Source organism: Ovis canadensis, chromosome 11 (genome assembly GCF_042477335.2).
Source record: "Ovis canadensis isolate MfBH-ARS-UI-01 breed Bighorn chromosome 11, ARS-UI_OviCan_v2, whole genome shotgun sequence".
Lineage (NCBI taxonomy): Eukaryota > Metazoa > Chordata > Mammalia > Artiodactyla > Bovidae > Ovis > Ovis canadensis.
The window spans coordinates 59047810-59071169 of record NC_091255.1 but is presented as its reverse complement, the minus strand read 5'-3'; the positions used below and the strand labels follow the sequence as shown (position 1 = coordinate 59071169).

The window sequence follows — 23360 nt, the reverse complement described above, 5'->3', positions numbered from 1 at the left end:
GGCCCCCAACCCCTGCCAACCAAGGGTACAGAGCAGGTGAGCTTAACACTCCCCACCCCCCAGCCGAAGGCCAGTTGAGCCCTCTCAGTCTCCATAGGAGGGACCCAGATCAAAGTGAGAATGAGTGTGCTTGGCCCCTTCTGAATAAAGCAAGCTCCTCCTGTGCTCACCTCAGGCCTCTGGGAAGGCACAGCACCCTTCAGCAGCTCCCAGGGGTGGCACAGAACAGTCTGCAGTCAGGCCCTAGGGGGCCCTGTGGAGCCCAGGCCAAGGCCAGGGGTCATTCAACTGAGTGTTCACGAAGACACACCGTCAAGAGGGAGGGCGTCCTGCAGCTGTGGAGGTGTGGAGAAGATAGGAGGGGTGGCAGACAGGTCAACAGGTTGGGTTTGCTGGGCAGACACGGTGGGAGGTGAGGGGTGGGCCTGGCCTGTCACTAGGACTTCACCCCTGGGGCCTGCAAGGCACCACTCTGGGCAGATCTGTGACATGAAGCTAAGCTCCCCCGCAGTGGTGTGCAGAGGGTGGACTGCTGGAGTTCAGGAATTCTGCTAGCCAGTTTTTAAGTAACCACTATTAAGAATTACATAAACGTGAAATCAGTTGTATTTTTAAATGAAATTAACAAATACTCAACATTTGTTCCATGACTTCCTAAACATTTTTGTACATGTACTGTTAGCTGTGCTTTGGGGTGTAAGCCTTTTGTGTCTGTGTGGTGAGGACAGCATGGAAAAGTGGAGGACAGGCATCTCTGTGCCAGCTCCACCTCAAGGACATCACACAGGAGGGAATATGTCACCATGAAAGTTGGCAAATTCTACAGCTGGATCTTGCGCTGGACTGTGCCCAGTACATGGCGAAGGACTCACAACGCTGAGGGAATATTCTCTCCGTAACTGAAAACCACCACCTGATTCAGCAAAGAAGTCATTCAATCGTGAACAAAGCAGTGAAGTTCCAGCATGCAGCCTGCTCAGCTCACTTTTGTTTTCTGCGCTGACTTAAGGAACACCAATGAACATTCATGTTAAAAACACCACCACTTCCACCCTAGAGGTCTCTGGACAGGGCCGAAAGCCATCCTCAGTCAAATTCACTACCCTCCTTAGAAGCTGGCCTTCTGGAAGGTCCTACATGTCTGCCAGGGACTTAGGCCCGAAAAACTCTGGCAGAAGAGCCAGGCTGCCACTGACCCAGGATGAGAGCTGAAAGGGTGTCTCTACCTGGGACTCATCCCCATGCCCAGCTCTGAGCTTTGCATCTTCCGGCCACATGACTGCAGCCTAGGTGTGAGTGTGCAGGCTGGACGGAAGAATCATGTTTACTGAAGAGATGGGGAAGGGGGATGGGGGTAAAGGTGGGTTCAGCATGGAACAGGGGTGTGTGGGGATGGAGGGGGCGCTTAGGTAGCCAGGAAGCCCCCATCCACCGGCACAGTGGAGCCTGTGGTCATGCTGCTGCGGTCACTGAGCAGGAAGAGGATGGTGTCCACCACGTTCTCCATCTCTGCGGGCAAGGTGGCGTTCAGGACGTGCATGAAAGGAGCTGCCCTTCGTCCCTTCCTCCCACCCCTCACCTGAGCAGGCCACTGGCATGACTCCCAGCCGGGCTCCCGCCCAACTCACCGGCAAACCTGCCAAGGGGGATGCGGTCCAACATGGCCTTGGCCTTCTGAGGGTCACTCCAGGCGGCCTGGCCCATGGGTGTCATCACCACCGTGGGGTTGACTGCATTCACACGGATCTGCACTGGCGCAGGCAGGGGGGCAGCTCAGGGGACTGAGGCTCTCTGAGCACATGGATTGGGTGAGGGGAGGCGTCCCACTGGGGCTCACCTTGTGTGGCCCGAGCTCCACAGCCATCACTTTGGTCAGTATGTCCAAGGCACCCTTAGTGGAGCCTGTGAGGAGGGACGGCATGTGTGGAGCCTGAACTGCCTGCTCAGATGGGGGGTGGCAGGGGGTGGGGGTGGGTGCAGGGCACAGCCGGGGCTCACTCACAGTAGACACTGTGGTTAGTCAGTCCCCGTTGGGAGGCCTGGCTAGAAACATTCACGATGACTCCTGGGGCTCCCCGAGCTATCAGGCCTCGGGCCACAATCTGAAACCGCAGAAGAAGGATGAGGCAGGGCTGGCATCACCCAGCAATCCCCACTCCTGCCCTGAAGCCAGCGCACCTGGGACACCTGGATGACCGCCCGAAGGTTCACATTGAAAGACCTGGAGGCAGATGGACAGACCCTGGTCAGGGACTGAGGCCGCTGCAGCAGGAGACAGCCCTTCCCCAGGGGCGTTCCTCCACCCCACCCTGGCTTACATGTCATATGCCTCCTTGGTGACCTCCAGGAAGGGCTGGAGAAACGCCACGGCTGCATTGTTCACCAGCAGGTCCACAGGGCCAACACCTCTCAGCGCCTGCTCCGTGGCCTCCCAGTCAGCTAGGTCCACGCACACGGTCTCTGTCCCGGGGCACTGTGTATATTAGGTGGTAACGGGGCACGTCTACCACAGGCTCCATGCCCCGGGGAAGGGACAGCTGGGCCTCTCCCATTCAAGGGAGAGGGACTGTGTTTTCGTGACTTTTCAGTCTCACAGGGGTAGGGGGTTAGGGGGTCTCAGGGGAACCAGCCGCCTTTTTGGGGCTCCCAGGGTGCTGTCGGGAGAGAGTTAACTTGGCGTTTGGGCAACTCAACTCGGGGCTTCAGCATCAGGGATCTAGCCCCGCCTCCAGCCAGTCTACTTCCTCCCAGCGCCAGAGCGCCTCTGGCCCAGCAAAGCAGCCATTTCTGCCTCCTCCTAAGTCCAGGGAGAATCGTCGTTCTTCCGCGCGTCCGGCGAGGGGCGGGGGTGCTAAGAGTCCTTGCTGAGCCCCAGCGCCCAGCTCCCGTGTGTCCCTGCTGGGCCGCCCTCAGCTCCCCGCTGCTGCCCCCTGGGCCGGGACAGGGCGGCGCCTACCTCGCGGACCAGGCTGTCCAGGTCGGCCTGGGTCCGGCTCACGGCCACCACTCGGGCGCCAGCCGCGTGTAACGCCTTGACAGTACTGCGACCGATGCCTGCGTGGAGCGCGGATGAGTGAGGGTACCCATCTCCGGCCACCTTTGCCCGCCCCCGGCCACCTCCCCAGGCCCACCTTTGCCCGCCCCCGTGACGAGCGCCCGGCGCCCCGCGAGCCTCAGATCCATGATGTTCCGGCGGCCACAGTGCGAATCTCGAGCGGCGCTCCTAGGTTCAGAAGGGCGCGGGGCGGGGCACGGGGCGCGGGGCGGGGCACGGCGGGCCAATCGCAGGGAGGTATCCTTCCGCGGGCGGGGATATTCAAATAATGGTCTCCCCGCGAGGGCGATTGGCCGAAAGGAGTGGGCGCGGCCGAGGTGAGACACACTGGGTCCTCGCCTGACCCTAAGGCAGAGTTTAAACATCAAATTGCCTTCTTTGCGGTCCTTCAACCCGGCGGGAAATAAGGTTAGCGGGCCCCGTCAGCATTTCCCCCCTGCCAAGTAGGCTATTACAAAATAAATAAATAAAACCAGATATGGTCATTTTTACCGGAAAGAAGGTGAAAGAGTGCTAATCCCTTTTTTGTTTCTGAGAAGAAAAGTTTCCCCAGACCTGGGAGTAGCTCAGGCAAGCTCACTTGTAGTGCTTAGAGCGAAAGGGTTTGGACAAGCCTTATAAGCCTGAAGAAGAACTGATGCGAAGAACTGACTCCTTGGAAAAGACCCTGATGCTGGGAAAGATGGAAGGCAGGAGGAGAAGGGGATGACAGAGGATGAAATGATTGGATGGCATCATCGACTCGATGGACATGAACTTGAGCAAGCTCCGGGATATGGTGCTGGACGGGGAAGCCTGGTGTGCTGTAGTACATGGGGTCACAAAAGTTGGACACAATTGAGCAACTGAACTGAACTGGCTCCCAGAGGATCACGGGACAAGGAAAGGATTTGGACACCATTCTGGGTCCAAATTGAGACTTAAATTGAAGAAAATTGGGAAAACCACGAGACCATTCAAAGTGAAAGTGAAGTCACTCAGTCGCGTCCGACTTTTTGCGACTCCGTGGACTATAGCCCACTAGGCTCCTCTGTCCATGGGATTCTCCAGGCAAGAATACTGGAATGGGTTGCCATTTCCTTCTCTAGGGGATCTTCCCGACCCAGGGATGGAACCCAGGTCTCCTGCATTGCAAGGTAGACGCTTTAACCTCTGAGCCACCAGGGAAGCCCGTAGACCATTCAGGTATGACCTAAATCAAATCCCTTAGGATAATACAGTGGAAGTGACAAACAGATTCAAGGGACTGGGTCTGATAGACAGAGTGCCTGAAGAACTATGGTCGGAGGTTCGTGACATTGTACAGGAGGCAGGGATCAAGACCATCCCCAAGAAAAAGAAATGCAAAAAGGCAAAATGGTTGTCTGAAGAGGCCTTTCAAATAGCTGTGAAAAGAAGAGAAGTGAAAGGCAAACAAGAAAAGGAAAGACATACCTATGTGAATGCACAGTTTCAAAGAATAGCAAGGAGAGATAAGAAAGCCTTCTTCAGTGATCAATGCAAAGAAATAGAGAAAAACAATAGAATGGGAAAGACTAGAGATCTACCAAGGGACTATTTCATGCAAAGATGGGCACAATAAAGGACAGAAATGGTATGGACCTAACAGAAGCAGGAGATATTAAGAAAAGCTGGCAAGAATACACAGAACTATACAAAAAAGATCTTCATGACCCAGATAATCACGATGGTGCGATTGAAGGAGGAAACAGACAGAACAGGCTCCATCTTGAAAGCAGGACTCCATCTTGGGCCCGACAGTGGACTTTGAGCTTTATGTCCAGTATCTATGGAAATGACATACCAACTGGAAAACCAGGCCCCCTGAAGGAACAGCCCTAGGGCTCGTACCTAGACTCTCCATCACCTGAAAGAATACCCTAATTATCTGTGTAACCAAATAGAATCATACATTCTATTATGCTTATTGGGGTATGACCACAGGCCTATTGATAATTATCTACTGTTAACTACCTAGGCTTAAGGCATATGAATCACAGGTTAACTTTGATTGTATCTTTCTTTTCCTTTATTCAAACTAGTTTCAGGGATTTGGGGAGGTGGGTTTGGCACATACACTTAGGGTATATAAGGTTTTCAGAAAAACTGGTCGGCGTCCTTGGCTAAGAGGAGACTCTTCCTTTGGTCTGCGGGTGTAATAACCTGCACTCCACTATCTGCATTGTCCTTCTGAGGGAGCTTGTTTCCCGGAACGCATGGCTACATTTGGTGCATTGGCTGGGAAACGCCTCACTTTGAGGAGACAAGTCCCCTTTGGGACTACTCCAAGGGCTTGCAGACTGAATCTTCTAGAGGAGGGAAGGCACCTCGCCCTTCTGGAAGGATTCTGCTTCCCAACACCCGGACCTTTCATGTTAGCAGGTAGTGGACGGCAGCAGGGGAACGGAGCGCTCAGGTGAGGAGGAACTCACCTGGAGGGTGGAAGAGGGGGCTTGATCACCCCCCTGGGAGGGACTAGAAGGGACACAGACCCACAGGAGCCTGGAATAGGCAGGTGGCAGCGATTGCTTGGTATGCAGGTTAACGAGCGTGTTAGGGCTTAGGAAGGAAATTTGTGAATGTCATTTAGGAGGTAGTGTCCATGCTATCTTGGGGAAAATTATTACCAAGCTATCTCCAGGAGATTGTTAGGAGAAAGACTTGGTCTTTGTGTGCTCGTATTCTTCCCTCCCCAAGAAGGCGTCCCATCTGCTGTGAAATTCTTGACCCCCTCGGAATTGTCAGGCTAGAAGGAGGGGGATACATAAGTGAGTATGAATTGGCTTTTCCAGAGACAGCCTGGGATGTGGGATATTTAACCCATCTGTGTTTTTATCTGCTTCTTATCAAGCCCACCAAGGCAGAATGGACTTTAAAAGCTAAGGGGGAAACAGTTTTGGACCACGTGGTGTTCTGGTTCGGCTGCGCTGACCGGCAGGTGAAGACACGCTGATCCCCCTTCTCCCTCTGAGATCTGGCGGGTAAGGCTCCTCTCACCCCAATTAGGAAACCCCAATGGCAATTTAAGTGTTTCATTGAGTGGAAATATCAGAAGTACATATGGTACCAAGAACTTCATAGACAGAACAAAAAGGAAAAGTAGAAGACAGTCTGAGAAGGTAAGCAAGATGGGAAGAAATGAATCTAAGGCAACTGTATTGGAGTGCAGGATTAAAAATTTAAAGAAGGGATGTGGAGGAGACTATGGGGTGAAGATGAAGCCTAACCGCCTCCACATACTCTGTGAGGTCGAATGGCCCCCTGTGGGAGTAGGATGGCCCCCAGAGAACACCATGAACTTAAAACTGGTGGAAGCAGTCTGTACGGTAGGAGAGCCAGGACACCTGAATCAATACCCATATATTGACTCATGGCTAGGCTTAGCTCAAAACCCTCCTACTTGGACAAGGTTCTGTATCCAGAAGGGAAAGGGAAAAATATTAATGGCACAAAAATTGACTGATGATAAAAAAAGAAGTTCTACAGGATTTGGACGGGGATGACCTGACCCCTTCCCCATACTCGATAATGATGCGCCCGCCACCCAGTGCTCCACCAGGACCAGAGGCCGCCTTAATGCCCGATCCAGGGCCAGGTGAAGTTCCTGCAGCAGCCGCTGCTCCTCCGCCAGCTCTCCTGGAGATCGTAGAGCCGCCGTTTCGGCAGGCTCCTATCCCAGCGATGGATACCTCTGGTCAGCGCCCCCAGGATTCTACCTCAGCTGGACCTCCTAGATTGTATCCACCTCTCCCAGTGAGTACTGATGGGAAGGGGGAAGAAAACACAGAAATTAGACAGAGGCTGTGCTCCACCAAAGAGCAAGGGGAAAGAAGCCCACTACAGATGCCCCTCAGAGGGTACGACAGCCTCCAGTTCAGGATGAATGGGGCACTACCATCCACCCCCCGTAGCCTAGTATTACCAGCCATTTTCCTCTATGGATGTATTAAACTGGCAGAGACACACTCCACCATAATTAGGCTAATAGACACTACTTCTCGAACCCACTGCCCTGCATGGGATGACATAATCCAACTACTAGTCTCCCTTTTCAGCACTGAGGAAAGACACAGGATCCTAACTGAGGCCAGAAAATGGTTAAGGGAAATGGCATCTGAGGGTACTGCAAACCCGCAGCGGTGGGCAGAACCAGCCACCCCCGATGAGAGGCCCGATTGGGACTGTAACACAGGAAGGGAGGGGCCACCTGGAGAGGTATTGGGTGACTCTTTCACAAGGCCTCACAAGGGGGGCCCGAAAACCTATGAATATGGCAAAACCCTCCAAAGTGATTCAAAGGGAAACCAAATCACCCTCTGAGTTCTATGAAAGACTGTGCGAGGCCTATAGAGTTTATATGCCAATAGATCCGGAGGCCACTGGGTCTCAGATGGTGATAAATGCAGCCTGTGTGTCTCAAGCTTACCCTGAAAATGTAAGATGTGGGGCACCAAGTGACTCATGAATTTTTATACATCCCTGAATGCCCAGTACCTTTGTTGGGAAGAGACTTGCTGTCTAAATTGAGGGCACAAGTGGCCTCCCCCCACCCACAAAAGACACACTCTTTGAGTGGGCTCAACCACCTATTTACTCTTCCTCTTGGTAACCCCTCAAGATGAATGGGGGTTGCTCAGTCTCCCAGGAGGGAAACTGGACCTGGACTGGACCTAAATTGTTGAGAGAGAGAGAGAGAGAGAGTTAACTAAACAATTCCCTGAGGTCTGGGCAGAAGACAACCCCTCCGGCCCCGGGCTTGCAAAACAAGTCCCAGTGGTAATAGAGCTCAAACCCAATACAATTACATCAGCACTCACTCGCCTGGGGCCTGCCAGACCTTGCTAAGCTGTTGACTCTGCACAGGACTGAAAAGGACAAGGTGGCTATGGGAATGTTGTCCCAGACTATGGGGACGTGCGACAGACCCGTGGCTTATCTCTCGAAACGGCTGGACATTGTTGCCACTGGGTGGCTGGGATGCTTACAGGCAGTTGCTGCTGTTGTCTTACTGGTCTGGGAGGCAACCAAGCTGACTTTGGGCCAAGATTTGATCATAAAAGTCCAGCATGAGGTCAACACTCTCCTGTGAGGGGACCCCCATAAATGGCTGTTGACATCCCAGATTACTCAATACCAGGGACTGTTATGTGAGAACCCCCATGTTACAATTGAGGCTTGTCAGGCCCTGAATCTAGCCACTCTCCTTCCTGTGGGAGAAGGTGGGCCCTCACATGATTACAAGGAAATCCTAGAAGTTTATGCCAGCAGACCTGTCTTGAGAGACCGGCCAATCCCAGACCCAGATTTGGTCCTGTAAACCAATGGCACCAGCCTGGTGAAACAAGGACAATGACTGTTGGGATATGCAGTAGTCATGGAAGAAACCATCGCTGAGGCTAGCTCTCTGCCATCACACTGGTCTGCTCAATGGGCCGAACTATATGCTCTAATCCGGGCCCTCCAGCTGTCGAAAGGTAAGAAGACAAACATTGACACTGACTCCAGGTATGCTTTTGCCACACTACATGTACACAGGGCTCTGTATAAGGAGAGAGGCCTTTGACAGCTGGTGACAAAGATATTAAAAATAAGGAAGACATTCTGACCCTATTAGATGCTGCCTGGGAACCAGAAAAGGGGTTGCAGTCATACACTGCTGAGGACGTCAAAAAGAGGATACTCCCCAGGCTCCGGGAAACAGACTGACAGATAAGACCGCTGAACAAGCAGCCGAGGGCTTGGGGGTGACAAGTGAAGCCCCTATTAAAGCTCTCGTATTGGCAGAGCTGCCTGACCTAACACTGGACTCTCCAAAATACAGTGAAGCCCAAAACCAATTAGCCAAAGTGGAAGGGGCCATCGAGACTGAAAAGGGACGGTGGGAATTGCCAAGTGGCAAATTATTGGTACCAGAGGAATTGGCACCCACTCTGGTAAGCCAAACACACCAAGCGACTCACCTAGGCCATGATAAACTGGAAGAGGTAATTCAAAAATATTTCTTGGTTCCGCACCTCTCTTCCCTATGCAGGACAGAATCTCAGAGCGGCACTGCCTGCTCACAGGTCAGTGCTGCCTCTTGGCACAGAGGGAAACCTCTGGGGATTCAGCTAAAAGGCAGGCTGCCCTTTGAACACCTGGAAGTGGACTTCACTGAAACGAAACCTCACCAACACTACCTGCTGGTCATGGTATGTACATTCTCAGGATGGGTAGAAGCTTTTCTTACTGGGGCTGAAAGAGCATCAGAAGTAGCCCAGTGCCTGCTTAGGGAGATAGGAGATAGTTCCCAGATTTGGATTTCCTACCAGCATTGGATCAGACAATGGCCTGCCTTTCGTAGCTGATTTAGTACAACAAATAAGCAAAACTTTAAACATCAAATGGAAACTACACACTGCATATATGCCCCAGAGTTCTGGGATGGTGGAATGAACTAACTGGACACTTAAAGAGACACTCTCCAAAATGGATCATAGAGACTGACTGCTCCTGGGTGGACTTGCTTCCAATGGCTCCGCTAAGACTCAGGATGACCCCACGGTCCCATGGCTCTTCTCCATACGAAATTGTATGGGAGGCCCCCTCCCATAATAAAACAGCTATCAACAAATTTGCCTCGGGTAAGGGGAGATGAGATTTCACAGCAGATGGAACAACTGGGTAAGGTAATAAATCAGGTAACTAAGTTTGTACAAGAAAGGGTGCTGTTCCCCCTTGGGGAACAGATTCACAAATTTGTGCCTGGGGGTCAGGTGTGGTCAAGGACTGGAAACATGACTCCTTGGCCCCACATTGGAAGGGTCCATATACTGTTGCTCTAACCAGCCCGACTGCAGTTAAACTTGCAGGTGTCACTCCCTGGATCCACCACACGAGGGTGGAGAGAGCATACCATGCAGACCCGGAGGACGCTGAGTGGACTACACAAAAGGACCCTACTGAGCCCCGTGAAACCAAGATCGTCTTAAAGAAGAAAAAGAGGTGAAGCTCTACAATCAACTGCTGCTACAAGGACTTGCTGGTATCATCGTGAGACTAACCATAGTTTCAGTACAAAGAGAATGAAAACATTCCTTTCTGGACTTCAGTCCTATCTTGGGTGAAGGGGGATTGGTAGAAGACTATATTTAGCATTGTTAGAGTTCCCTTGATAGTTCTGCTTTGTGGACCCTGCATTTTACAATGTATTATGAACTTTGTAACTCAAAGGTTGGTGTCGTTCTCCCAAATTGGTGGTCAGAGAGCCAGGGTCCAATATATCCCTATGAATGATGCTCATACTATGAATTAAGAGCATCAAGAGTGGGGAATGAAGGAGTAAACAGACAGAGCAGGCTCCATCTTGAAACCAGGACTCCATCCTGGGCAGGACTGTGGGCTTTGAGTTACATGCCCAGTATCCATGGAAACGACATACCAACTGGAAAACCAGACCTCCAGAAGGAAGAGCCCAGGTCTCGTACCTAGACTCTCCGTCACCTAAAAGAATACCCTAATTATCTGTGAAACCAAATAGAATCATACATTCTATTATGCTTAATGAGTATGACCACAAGCTTATTGATAATTGTCCACTGAGATCCAACCAGTTCATCCTAAAGGAGATCAGTCCTGGGTGCTCATTGGAAGGACTGATGTTGAAGCTGAAATTCCAATACATTGGCCACCTGACTGGAAGAGCTGACTCATTTGAAAAGACCCTGATGCTGGGAAAGATCGAGGGCAAGAGGAGAAGGGGACGACAGAGGATAAAATGGTTGGATGGCATCACCGACTCAATAGACATGGGTTTGAGTGAACTCCAAGAGTTGGTGATGGACAAGGAGGCCTGGCGTGCTGCGATTCATGGGGTCGCAAAGAGTCAGACACGACTGAGCGAATGAACTGAACTACCTAAGGCATATGAATCACAGGTTAACTTTGATTGTATCTTTCTTTTCCTTTGTTCAGACTAGTTTCAGGGAATTTGGGGAGGTAGGTTTGGGCATATACATTAGAGTATATAAGGTTTTCACAAAAACTGGTCAGGGTCCTTGGCTAAGAGGAGACTCTTCCTTTGGCCTGCAGGTGTAATAACCTGCACTCCACTATCTGCATTGTCCTTCTGAGGGAGTTTGTTTCCCAGAATGCGTGGCTACAGCACGATCACTCACCTAGAGCCAGACATCCTGGAATGCAAAGTCAAGTGGGCCTTAGGAAGCATCACGACGAACAAAGCTAGTGGAGGTAATGGAATTCCAGTTGAGCTATTTCAAATTCTAAAAGACGATGCTGTGAAAGTGCTGCACTCAATATGCCAGCAAATTTGGAAAACTCAGCAGTGGCCACAGGACTGGAAAAGGTCAGTTTTCATTCCAGTCCCAAAGAAAGCCAATGCCAAAGAATGCTCAAACTAGGCACAATTCCACCCATCTCACATGCTGGTAAAGTAATGATTAAAAGTCTCCAAGCTAGGCTTCAACAGTCATGAACTGTGAACTTCTGGATGTTCAAGCTGGATTTAGAAAAGGCAGAGGAACCAGAGATCAAATTGCCAACATCTGGTGGATCATCAAAAAAGCAAGAGAGTTCCAGAAAAACATCTATTTCTGCTCTATTGACTATGCCAAAGACTTTGACTGTATGGATCACCACAAACTGTAGCAAATTCTTCAAGAGATGGGAATACCAGACCACCTGACCTGCCTCTTGAGAAATCTGTATGCAGGCCAGGAAGCAACAGTTAGAACTGGACATGGAACAACAGACTGGTTCCAAATAGGAAAAGGAGTGCGTCAAGGCTGTATATTGTCACCCTGCTTATTTAACTTATATGCAGAGTAAATCCTGAGAAACGCTGGACTGGAAGAAACACAAGCTGGAATCAAGACGGCCGGGAGAAATATTAATAACCTCAGATATGCAGATGACACCATCCTTATGGCAGAAAGGGAAAAAGAACTAAAGCCCCTCTTGGTGACAGTGAAAGAGGAGAGTGAAGAAGTTGGCTTCAAACTCAACATTCAGAAAATCAAGATCATGGCATCTGGTCTCAGCGCTTCATGGCAAATAGACGGGAAAACAATGGAAACCTTGGCAGGCTATTGTTTTGGGCTCCAAAATCACTGCAGATGGTGACTGCAGCCATGTAATTAAAAGACGTTTGCTCCTTGGAAGAAAAGTTATGACCAACCTAGACAGCATATTAAAAAGCAGAGACATTACTTTGCTAACAAAAGTCCGTCTAGTCAAAGCTATGGTTTTACCAGTAGTCATATATAGATGTGAGAATTGGACTATAAAGAAAGCTGAGTGCTGAAGAATTGATGCTTTTGAACTGTGGTGCTGGAGAAGACTCGTGAGAGTCCCTTGGAGATCCAACCAGTTGATCCTAAAGGAAATCAGTCCTGAATATTCATTGGAAGGACTGATGCTGAAGCTGAAACTCCAGTGCTTTGGCCACCTGATTGGAAGAACTGACTTATCTGAAAAGACCCTGATGCTGGGAAAGATTGAAGGTGGGAGGAGAAGGGGACAAGAGAGGATGAGATGGCTGGATGGCATCACCGACTCAATGGACATGAGCTTGAGTAAACTCTGGGAATCGGTGATGGACAGGGAGGCCTGGCATGCTGCAGTCCTTGGGGTTGCAAAGACTCGGACACGACAGAGCCACTGAATCACAGCACATTGGAGGACACAGTGGGTGCGAATGACAGGGCACGGTTCTCCTGGCACCCACACATTGGGTGTGGATGTGGAGGAAGGTGGTCTGGTTAAGGGATGGGCCGGTGGAGCACGTGTGGGAGTGCAGGCCAGTCGGGCAAAGCCAAGGTGTGGCCCTGCCCTCTCCCCTTTCCTGGCCGCCCCCAGGCTCTGTCAAGTACCTGGAGTGCTCAGCCCTGACCCAGCGGGGCCTGAAGACAGTGTTTGACAAGACCATTTGGGCTGTGCTCTGCCCGCCCCCCGAGAAAAAGCCAGGGAGGAAGTGCACAGATTTCCAGAGCCCCCGCTTCCAGAAGGCCCCTCCCTGCCTGTGTCTGTTGTGCTGAGATGTGTCCTTGAGTCTGCTGTGGGGGGTGCTGGGGGTGGGGAAGGGGAAGAAGCATGGGGATGAGGCTGCTGCTCCCGGGGTGCTGCGGGGGCCATGGGGTCCTGTCTGCTCTGCCTCATCTTCGTGGGGACGCAGCTCCAGCCTCCCCTGGCCCCCACGGGAGGCTGGAAGGGAGCAGGATCTCCCTCAGGCTGTAGGGGCGGATCGGGGCAGCCCCAGGATGGGCTTTCCAGATGGGGGAGTTTTGGGGGGGGTTCTGTCCTTGTGCCCCACGATGCGGCAGCCCCTTCTTATTTTACAGAACAAATATGCTTCATCTCCTGTTCTTGACTTACTACCTGCCCTGCCCAGGTCTCTCCCTGCCTACTCCTCCACCCTGGGGTGCTAGGCCCCCAACCCCTGCCAACCAAGGGTACAGAGCAGGTGAGCTTAACACTCCCCACCCCCCAGCCGAAGGCCAGTTGAGCCCTCTCAGTCTCCATAGGAGGGACCCAGATCAAAGTGAGAATGAGTGTGCTTGGCCCCTTCTGAATAAAGCAAGCTCCTCCTGTGCTCACCTCAGGCCTCTGGGAAGGCACAGCACCCTTCAGCAGCTCCCAGGGGTGGCACAGAACAGTCTGCAGTCAGGCCCTAGGGGGCCCTGTGGAGCCCAGGCCAAGGCCAGGGGTCATTCAACTGAGTGTTCACGAAGACACACCGTCAAGAGGGAGGGCGTCCTGCAGCTGTGGAGGTGTGGAGAAGATAGGAGGGGTGGCAGACAGGTCAACAGGTTGGGTTTGCTGGGCAGACACGGTGGGAGGTGAGGGGTGGGCCTGGCCTGTCACTAGGACTTCACCCCTGGGGCCTGCAAGGCACCACTCTGGGCAGATCTGTGACATGAAGCTAAGCTCCCCCGCAGTGGTGTGCAGAGGGTGGACTGCTGGAGTTCAGGAATTCTGCTAGCCAGTTTTTAAGTAACCACTATTAAGAATTACATAAACGTGAAATCAGTTGTATTTTTAAATGAAATTAACAAATACTCAACATTTGTTCCATGACTTCCTAAACATTTTTGTACATGTACTGTTAGCTGTGCTTTGGGGTGTAAGCCTTTTGTGTCTGTGTGGTGAGGACAGCATGGAAAAGTGGAGGACAGGCATCTCTGTGCCAGCTCCACCTCAAGGACATCACACAGGAGGGAATATGTCACCATGAAAGTTGGCAAATTCTACAGCTGGATCTTGCGCTGGACTGTGCCCAGTACATGGCGAAGGACTCACAACGCTGAGGGAATATTCTCTCCGTAACTGAAAACCACCACCTGATTCAGCAAAGAAGTCATTCAATCGTGAACAAAGCAGTGAAGTTCCAGCATGCAGCCTGCTCAGCTCACTTTTGTTTTCTGCGCTGACTTAAGAAACACCAATGAACATTCATGTTAAAAACACCACCACTTCCACCCTAGAGGTCTCTGGACAGGGCCGAAAGCCATCCTCAGTCAAATTCACTACCCTCCTTAGAAGCTGGCCTTCTGGAAGGTCCTACATGTCTGCCAGGGACTTAGGCCCGAAAAACTCTGGCAGAAGAGCCAGGCTGCCACTGACCCAGGATGAGAGCTGAAAGGGTGTCTCTACCTGGGACTCATCCCCATGCCCAGCTCTGAGCTTTGCATCTTCCGGCCACATGACTGCAGCCTAGGTGTGAGTGTGCAGGCTGGACGGAAGAATCATGTTTACTGAAGAGATGGGGAAGGGGGATGGGGGTAAAGGTGGGTTCAGCATGGAACAGGGGTGTGTGGGGATGGAGGGGGCGCTTAGGTAGCCAGGAAGCCCCCATCCACCGGCACAGTGGAGCCTGTGGTCATGCTGCTGCGGTCACTGAGCAGGAAGAGGATGGTGTCCACCACGTTCTCCATCTCTGCGGGCAAGGTGGCGTTCAGGACGTGCATGAAAGGAGCTGCCCTTCGTCCCTCCCTCCCACCCCTCACCTGAGCAGGCCACTGGCATGACTCCCAGCCGGGCTCCCGCCCAACTCACCGGCAAACCTGCCGAGGGGGATGCGGTCCAGCATGGCCTTGGCCTTCTGAGGGTCACTCCAGGCGGCCTGGCCCATGGGTGTCATCACCACCATGGGGTTGACTGCATTCACACGGATCTGCACTGGCGCAGGCAGGGGGGCAGCTCAGGGGACTGAGGCTCTCTGAGCACATGGATTGGGTGAGGGGAGGCGTCCCACTGGGGCTCACCTTGTGTGGCCCGAGCTCCACAGCCATCACTTTGGTCAGTATGTCCAAGGCACCCTTAGTGGAGCCTGTGAGGAGGGACGGCATGTGTGGAGCCTGAACTGCCTGCTCAGATGGGGGGTGGCAGGGGGTGGGGGTGGGTGCAGGGCACAGCCGGGGCTCACTCATAGTAGACACTGTGGTTAGTCAGTCCCCGTTGGGAGGCCTGGCTAGAAACATTCACGATGACTCCTGGGGCTCCCCGAGCTATCAGGCCTCGGGCCACAATCTGAAACCGCAGAAGAAGGATGAGGCAGGGCTGGCATCACCCAGCAATCCCCACTCCTGCCCTGAAGCCAGCGCACCTGGGACACCTGGATGACCGCCCGAAGGTTCACATTGAAAGACCTGGAGGCAGATGGACAGACCCTGGTCAGGGACTGAGGCCGCTGCAGCAGGAGACAGCCCTTCCCCAGGGGCGTTCCTCCACCCCACTCTGGCTTACATGTCATATGCCTCCTTGGTGACCTCCAGGAAGGGCTGGAGAAACGCCACAGCTGCATTGTTCACCAGCAGGTCCACAGGGCCAACACCTCTCAGCGCCTGCTCCGTGGCCTCCCAGTCAACTAGGTCCACCACACGGTCTCTACCCCGGGGCACTGTGTATATTAGGTGGTAACGGGGCACGTCTACCACAGGCTCCATGCCCCGGGGAAGGGACAGCTGGGCCTCTCCCATTCAAGGGAGAGGGACTGTGTTTTCGTGACTTTTCAGTCTCACAGGGGTAGGGGGTTAGGGGGTCTCAGGGGAACCAGCCGCCTTTTTGGGGCTCCCAGGGTGCTGTCGGGAGAGAGTTAACTTGGCGTTTGGGCAACTCAACTCGGGGCTTCAGCGTCAGGGATCTAGCCCCGCCTCCAGCCAGTCTACTTCCTCCCAGCGCCAGAGCGCCTCTGGCCCAGCAAAGCAGCCATTTCTGCCTCCTCCTAAGTCCAGGGGCAATCGTCGTTCTTCCGCGCGTCCGGCGAGGGGCGGGGGTGCTAAGAGTCCTTGCTGAGCCCCAGCGCCCAGCTCCCGTGTGTCCCTGCTGGGCCGCCCTCAGCTCCCCGCTGCTGCCTCCTGGGCCGGGACAGGGTGGCGCCTACCTCGTCGCGTGTAGCGCCTCGAGAGTGCCGTGCCCGATTCCTGCGAGGAGCGCGGAGTGAGGGTACCCATCCTCGGCCACCTTTGCCTGCCCCCGGCCACCTCCCCAGACCCACATTTACCCGCCCCAGTGACGATCGCGGAGTTCCGGAGGCCACACTGCCAATCTTGAGCGGCGCTCCTGGGTTCAGAAGGGCGCGGGGCGGGGCGCGGGCGGGGCGCGGCGGGCCAGTCGCAGGGTGCTGTCCCGCCGCGGGCGGGGATATTCAAATAGTGACCTCCCCGCGGGGGCGATTGGCCGAAAGAAGTGGGCGCGGCCGAGGGGAGGCACACAGAGTCCTCGCCTGACCCTGGGGCAGAGTTTATCAAACTGCCCTTTCAGCGGTCCTTCATACCGAGGGGAAATAAGGTTAGCGGGCCCCGCCTACATTTTCCCCTTTTCAAGTAGATTATTACAAAAATAAATAAATAAAATCAGATTTGGTAATTCATACCGGAAAGAAGGTACCTCGTGAAAGAGAACGCAGTGCTAACACTTTTTGTTTCTCAGATGAAAAGTTTGGCTAAAAGGATCTCGTGATCCCCTCCCCCAGACCTGGGAGCAGCTCACGCAAGCTCACTTGTAGTGCTTTGAGCGAAAAGGTTTGGACAAGCCTATAAGCCGGAAGAAGAACTGATGTGAAGAACTGACTCCTTGGAAAAGACCCTGATGTTGGGAAAGATTGAAGGCAGGAGAAGGGGACGACAGAGAATGAGATGGTTGGACGGTATCATCGACTTGATGGACATGATCTTCAGCAATCTCCGGGATTTAGTGCTGGACAGGGAAGTCTCGGATGGTGCAGTCTATGGGGTCAAAAAAAGTCGGACACGACTGAGTGACTGAACTGAACTGATAAGCCTGAAGCAGAGGCCAAGGACAGCAGAAGTGCACTTCAGCTGCAAAGGGTGTTGAGACACTAACTCATCTGACCCACCCGCAGAAGGTCACTAGTACTTCAAAGACTAGGATAGGTTGGCATAGGCTAGACTTGGGGTCATCAGGGTACCAGTGGCCCGAAAAGGGCAAGCATTGCTTCCTGGAGCTTTAGGGTCAGTTAGAGATATATGTGTGCTCACATGTCCATGCATGCACTGGTTCCACTGTTAAAGCTACTTTGTTCTGTGGATTATGGTGGGAAAGTCTAGAACCTGCCCTGAGGGCCTTCTTTGGCCAGGATTATGTAAGCAGCTGGTGACTGCAGGGCCCCTGGGTCATGTGGCTTTGGGCCCAGAGGGGTGGATTGTCTGGAGGAGACGGTGGCCTGGGGTCAGCAGGAGGCACAGATTTGAGAAGCCCCTGGAGGATCGCCAAGTGAGTTCTCCCTACCAAACCTGGTCATGTGGTACTGCCCATCCCCTCTGGGCTCCCACCTAACCCTGCCTTCTGCTCCTAACCTTGGACCCTGCCATCTGCCTGCCAGAAGCCAAGGGGCAAGGAGTGGGGGGGGACAGTCCCCAGCCTGTCCTTCCTGAGAGGCACATCAGCTCAGATCTCTTCACTGGCTTTTCCTGGCCCCCCAGAATGGTGTCCAAATCCTTTCTTTGTCCCGTGATCCTCTGTGGGCCAGTTCAATTCAGCTCAGCTGTGTCTGACTGTTTGCAACCCAATAGATTGTAGCATGCCAAGCTTTCCTGTCCATCAGCAACTCCCAGAGTGGGCCAGTTGCACTGATCCAAATCAGTTTTGGCACAGACCTTGCTCTGGAAGCCATGAGGCTGAGCAGAAGTGCCCTTTGCTCTCTCAACCCAGCACTACCAGTGCCTGGATGGCCCCACCCCAGCCCTTTGTCTCTTGCCTCCTTGCCCAGGGTTGTACACTGCACCAGGCCAGCTGACTGACCACCTCAGGCCCTCATCACACACTCAGATGGCATGGGTCCTGCAGGAAGCTGACTAGGGCAAGCACAGCTGAATCCCAGCAGGCCCTGGGAGACCCTCTAGCTGCCCTAGCTGCAGGGCTCTTGTGTCCAGGGTCAGGCCAGGAACAGTAGGCAGGACAGCAGCTCTGGACACTGCCCCAGCTGGGGCTGCCCTCCTCATGGATGGTCTTGAGGGGGAAGGTGTGCCCCAATGTGAAACTGGGTTTCTCACGGTTGGAGAAACCAGCCCCCTGCCTCCTTCACACCAGGGCTGAGAGCTCAGGACCATCTTCCCTAGGGATGGTCCAGAGCATCTCCCTGTAGCTCCTCAGATCCTCTTCCTTCTCCAGCGGAGGGTAGTCACAGCAGGGGGTGCTGGGCTGAAGGTCAGAGCCAGAACCACAGGGAAGGAAAGTTGGGTGCAGGCTGCCAGGCTGCCCTCTGCACAGAGAAGGCTGGGTGTAGCAGGGCCATGGACAACAAAGACAAGGAAACACAGCCATTCAGATCAAAGTCACGGGTCAGCTGTGGAATTCCTTTGGCTTTGGATCTGCCCCCTCTCTACCTCTTGGAAGATTTTGTGTGGCTCAGTCCCTGATCCTCCCCTCCCTGCCCTTGGGGCAAGCCCATCCAGAGCCCTGGCAAGGCTACTAGTTTAGGAGAGACCCCATGGACTGTAGCCTACGAGGCTTCTCCATCCATGGGATTTTCCAGGCAAGAATACTGGAGTGGGTTACCATTTCCTTCTCCAGGGGATCTTCCCGACCCAGGGATCGAACCCGGGTCTCCCACATTGGAGGCAGACGCTTTAACCTCTGAGCCACCAGGGAAGATCTAATAGTTTCAGGAGAACTTCTATTTATTTAAGCAAATCCACCCTAGCACATTGGACCACACAGTGGGTGGGATCGACAGGGACTGGGTCTCCTGGCAGTCCACACATGTGGTCTGGTTCGGGGGTGGGCAGGGTGGGGCAGGTATGGCTTTGCAGGCTGGTGGGGCGCTGCCGAAGTGTGTCGTGGAGGTGGGACCAAACCGTGGGCCGGGGCCTGCAGATGGTTGTCTGGGCGTGGGCGTGGATGGCGTCGGGGGCGTGGCCTAGGGCGTGGAGAAGCGTTCGCCTGGTGGCCCTGGAGGCCTGAGGGCGAGGCGGCGGGGCGTGGAGGCGGGGCGTGGAGGCGGGGCCAGGCTCGCCGCGCAGCATCCCGCTGGCGCCCAGAGCGTGGCGCTCTAGGAGGCCAGGTACCCGGCGTCCACCAGGATACCTGACCCGCTGGTGGAGGCGCTGCGGTCGCTGAGCAGGAAGAGGATGCTGTTGACCACGTCTTCCACCTCTACAAGCGGGTGGCAGGCGGGGTCAGCGCGGCTCGGCCCGGCTGGCTCTGCCCAGCCTCCCCATCCACGCCCGCCACTCCGCGAAGCCCCCCTGACCTGCGAACTTCTTCAGCGGGTGGCGCTCCTTCAGCTTCCGGGAGAACTCAGGGTCAGCCGAGACTTTTTGGCCCATTGCTGTCAGCACCACCGTTGGATTCACGGAGTTCACCCGGATCTGGGGCCGGAGGGGCCAGAGGGGCCAGCGGGGCCGCCTCAGACGGTGTAGGAACCCCGCCCTCACGGCCCCCACTGAGCTTGCTCACTCACCCCTTGAAGCCCCCTTCCCCCGTTCTGATCCCCAGGCCCCAGCCTTGCCCACCACCACCCACCTGACCCCTACCCTGCGTGCCTTCTTAGGCTTGGGTTCCTGGCACCCCCAGGGCCCCCATGCCTACCTTGTATGGTCCCAGCTCCAGGGCCATGGATTTGGTCAGCGTGGTCATTGCACCCTTGGTGGAGCCTGTGAGGAGAAGGCAGCGCTGAGGATCCTTAAGGTTTCAGCAGGCTTTACATGAGGCCCAGCCTGGGAGCCCAACTGCTCCTGCCCGGAATAGGGGCTCAAGACTGGGCAGAGGGACTCACTGTAGGCAGCTAGGCTGGGGAAGGGGACATGGGCCACCATGCTGGAGACATTGACAATGGAGCCAGGCACTCCACGGTTGATCATGCCCCGGGCCACGATCTGGAAGCCAAGACGGGAACGGCCTGAGCCCAGCGCACCCCTACCTGGGCCATGTCAGTGCTGAGCCACAGCCTCCCCTGCCTCACCTGGGACACCTGGAACACAGCCTGCAGGTTCACACTGAAGGACCTGGGGAGACAGCAGACAGTCAGACCACGGTCACACCCGAACCACGTCCTGGACAGCTCTCTCCCGTCGACTTCCTTCCCTCCTCCTCACCTGTCAAAGTCCTCCTTGGTGACCTCCAAGAAGGGCCTCATCAGTGCCACGGCTGCATTGTTCACCAGCAAGTCCACGGGGCCCACATCGCCCAGAGCCTTCTCCGTGGCCCCCCAGTCACCCAGGTCCACGCACACAGGCTCTATCCCGGGGCACTGTGGGGAGGCATTGGCCGGTGACCAAAGGGGTGGTCCTGGTAGGCTCATGAGGCATCCCCAAGCGTCATAGCTCCAGGGCACACCAGGCCTGCACACCTCACCTCCTTGGAGAGGCTGACCAGGTCAGCGTTGGTGCGGCTCACGGCCACCACTCTGGCTCCTGAGGCATGAAGGGCCTTCACCGTGTCCCGTCCAATCCCTACAGGGGTTCACCAGGCAGGAAGATGGCCCAACAAGTCTGGACCAAGACTGCGGGTGGCAGCTGCAGATATGCTGCTCAGGAAAGAGTGATGAGAGGGTGCTGGCCAGAGGGGTGTTGGCCCAGGAGGTGGCAGGAGGCAGGGATCTGGACAACCAGGATCCAGCCAAGGGAGGCCCAGAGGGCAGCCCCTCCCTGCTGGGCCCATGGAAGAGGCTTTGGCTAGACGCGCCCCCATCTGCCCAGACTGAGTCTGAGGGCCGTCCTCTCTGGAGGGCTCTTGCATTGGCCAGGGAGAGGCCAGTGTCCTGTCCCAGTGGGGCCTGCTGGATGGTAGGGAGCAGCACAGGCCCACTTTGGCTGGTTCAGTGGCTGGAGTTGGGGCCACTTGCCGGCAGGGCAGGCTGTGACAGGCATAAAGGGAATGTGCAGGCCCCAACACGAGGCTCTGGGTTTGCGCACTTTGCTCTCTAACCTCAGTTCCTCTCACACCTGCCCGGATCACACCCACCTTTTCCTGCTCCTGTCACCAGGGCCCGAAGGCCACTGAAATTCAGCTGCATGGTGCTGCTCCAAGCCACTGTTCAACTGGAAATGAGGGTGTGGGGACTTTATAGGCCGGGGCTGGGGCAGGCTGGGCGGTTTGGGGTGAGGCTGGCAGGAGAAGGGGAAGCTAGGGGCACTGGGCGGAGCCAGGCATCAGCACAGCTTCTGTTTCCTGTTTACAGAAACCTGCCTCCCTGGAAGGGGTCACCTTCCTTGCCCACAATCCAAAGGGGCCAGCCAGAAGCTCCATCCTGGGTTTGGGAAACAAGCTAGAAATAAACCCTGGGGTGTGGAACATGTCCCTGGCTGGCTGGAAGCAGATAGCCTGGAGCTGGTCCCTGCGAGCCCTGGGTCTGGTGCGCTGGGGTGACGGCCAAGAAACACTATGCTTCAGGCTGGCCCCCTGCACCTGCCGACCTGGATCACACCATGCCCCAGTCTAGGAGCCACTTTGGCCTCAGGAATCTTCTTCACCTGCCCCTTGCCAGCCCAGACTCACTTCTCAGACATGCCTGTGGGCCCTGGCCACCTACACCCCACTCTCATTCAGGGCTCCTGCCAGAAATCCCATCCCACCTCTCTGAGATGTCCCTGACTCCTGGAGGCCTAGATGGGCTTGCTCTTCTGATCCTGTGAATTCATCAGTGACTAAAAGGAAGGCAGTCCCTGCCCTGCCAGGGACTCAGGTAACACATCCAACCTGGCTTTCTTCCCTCACACTTGTTAGAAACTCATTCTTTTTTTATTTCTTGGTCTTGCTTGCAGCATCTTCGTTCCCAGACCAGGCACTGAATCTGGGCCTTGGCAGTGAAAGTCCTAACCCCTGGACCACCATGAAATTCCCAGGCCATTCTTTTTTTTTTTCTTTTTCAAATGAGCAATAATCCCACACTGGATAAACCTCATTGGCTATGGTACTGCTGCCGTGCAAAGCTAGAGAAACATTCTTAAAAGAGACTCAGGATGCAGACTGGAAGTAGAAAACTGACAATCAATTCTGTGCATGAGTGAGCTGGCCCAGAATACTCAACAGGGGACGCCCTGAGCAACAGAGGGCTGAGTCCTCATATACAGTGTGACCAGCAGGTTTCTTCACAGACCGGACCACAGGACAGGGCACACCTGCTCCCAGCCCGTTCCTGAGCCCTGGGAGCTAACCTCCAGGTGGCCTGATGAAAAGGAACGTCCGCTGGCTGTGGCATACTCCAGCCCTACCCGCCCCCACCCCACCCCGCCCGCACTGCCTGCCTGATCTACTCTCAGAGGTCCTTCTGGCAAGTGTTCTCCCAAATGCCTATAACTTAAAAAGTCTCCCTACCTCCATCAATCCCCACCCCAAACAAAGCCCCACTCAACCAAGGCCATCACTACACTCTAGACCCATTTTCAAACGCTAAAGACAAAATTTATTTTGAAGTAATTCAGTTGCGAGGATAACAGGAACTTTTCTCCTTGAACCATTTGAGAGAAATTTGCAAAACTAGCATTCCGTCACCCCCAGATAGCTTAGCGTCTGTTTCCTTTGAACAAAGACATTGTCCTATACAACCACAAAAACACACAATAAATACAACAAAATCTCAACATAACACACACCACCACCACAAATATACAACATAACAATCAGAGTCAGGAGAATAACACCATGTGTCCCTACCACGTGTCCTCAGCCCTCATTCAGCTTTCATAAGTTGTCCCAATGATGTTCTCTATGTTTCTAAACGACATAAAGCTTTATAAAGATTTAATTGATATATATAAGAATACATAATTTAATGTATACAGTTTAATGAGTTTGGACAAAACACCTGGAAACCATCACCACAATCAGGGTCATGAACATATCCATC

The 23360-nt window shown here is 54.1% G+C and overlaps 3 protein-coding genes and 1 long non-coding RNA gene across 5 annotated transcripts; 1 reads left to right on the top strand and 3 right to left on the bottom strand.

The window, feature by feature from the left end:
- Positions 1 to 588: 588 nt before the first annotated feature.
- On the bottom strand, positions 589 to 14936 carry DCXR (dicarbonyl and L-xylulose reductase). Its single transcript, XM_069541904.1, has 9 exons — positions 13649 to 14936; positions 3132 to 3400; positions 2957 to 3054; positions 2319 to 2473; positions 2179 to 2221; positions 2003 to 2102; positions 1838 to 1902; positions 1629 to 1746; positions 589 to 1509 (listed from the first exon to the last, which is right to left on the bottom strand). The coding sequence occupies exons 2-9, from the start codon at positions 3181 to 3183 to the stop codon at positions 1406 to 1408; spliced, it is 735 nt and encodes a 244-aa protein (XP_069398005.1). The 5' UTR covers positions 3184 to 3400; positions 13649 to 14936; the 3' UTR covers positions 589 to 1405.
- On the top strand, positions 5907 to 10598 carry LOC138414450 (uncharacterized). Of its 2 annotated transcripts, XR_011246836.1 has the most exons (4): positions 5907 to 6036; positions 6604 to 6808; positions 9087 to 9246; positions 9535 to 10598. It is a non-coding gene; the product is annotated as an uncharacterized lncRNA (long non-coding RNA). The 2 variants fall into 2 exon arrangements; XR_011246835.1 differs by lacking the exon at positions 5907 to 6036 and having other exon boundaries at positions 6284 to 6808.
- LOC138414449 (L-xylulose reductase-like) lies at positions 14067 to 16693 on the bottom strand. The gene is made up of 8 exons (XM_069541911.1): positions 16554 to 16693; positions 16434 to 16473; positions 15797 to 15950; positions 15657 to 15699; positions 15481 to 15580; positions 15316 to 15380; positions 15107 to 15224; positions 14067 to 14987 (listed from the first exon to the last, which is right to left on the bottom strand). Coding segments are annotated over exons 3-8 (432 nt in total). The 5' UTR covers positions 15799 to 15950; positions 16434 to 16473; positions 16554 to 16693; the 3' UTR covers positions 14067 to 14883.
- A 2480-nt stretch (positions 16694 to 19173) lies between these two features.
- Positions 19174 to 21684, bottom strand: LOC138414447 (carbonyl reductase [NADPH] 2). The gene is made up of 8 exons (XM_069541905.1): positions 21476 to 21684; positions 20867 to 20964; positions 20608 to 20762; positions 20475 to 20517; positions 20289 to 20388; positions 20102 to 20166; positions 19764 to 19881; positions 19174 to 19666 (listed from the first exon to the last, which is right to left on the bottom strand). The coding sequence occupies exons 1-8, from the start codon at positions 21525 to 21527 to the stop codon at positions 19563 to 19565; spliced, it is 735 nt and encodes a 244-aa protein (XP_069398006.1). The 5' UTR covers positions 21528 to 21684; the 3' UTR covers positions 19174 to 19562.
- Positions 21685 to 23360: the final 1676 nt, after the last annotated feature.

Coding starts and splice junctions, on each gene's coding strand:
- DCXR (XM_069541904.1), bottom strand. CDS start 3,183: ATGGATCTGAGGCTCGCGGGGCGCCGGGCGCTCGTCACGGGGGCGGGC. Junction 2,103..2,178: donor CGGTCATCCAGGTGTCCCAG/GTGCGCTGGCTT, acceptor CTGCGGTTTCAG/ATTGTGGCCCGAGGCCTGAT. Junction 1,510..1,628: donor CCCCCTTGGCAGGTTTGCCG/GTGAGTTGGGCG, acceptor CCTTGCCCGCAG/AGATGGAGAACGTGGTGGAC.
- LOC138414449 (XM_069541911.1), bottom strand. Junction 15,581..15,656: donor CGGTCATCCAGGTGTCCCAG/GTGCGCTGGCTT, acceptor CTGCGGTTTCAG/ATTGTGGCCCGAGGCCTGAT. Junction 14,988..15,106: donor CCCCCTCGGCAGGTTTGCCG/GTGAGTTGGGCG, acceptor CCTTGCCCGCAG/AGATGGAGAACGTGGTGGAC.
- LOC138414447 (XM_069541905.1), bottom strand. CDS start 21,527: ATGCAGCTGAATTTCAGTGGCCTTCGGGCCCTGGTGACAGGAGCAGGA. Junction 20,965..21,475: donor GGTGACAGGAGCAGGAAAAG/GTGGGTGTGATC, acceptor GAACCCCTGTAG/GGATTGGACGGGACACGGTG. Junction 19,882..20,101: donor TGGAGCTGGGACCATACAAG/GTAGGCATGGGG, acceptor CTCCGGCCCCAG/ATCCGGGTGAACTCCGTGAA.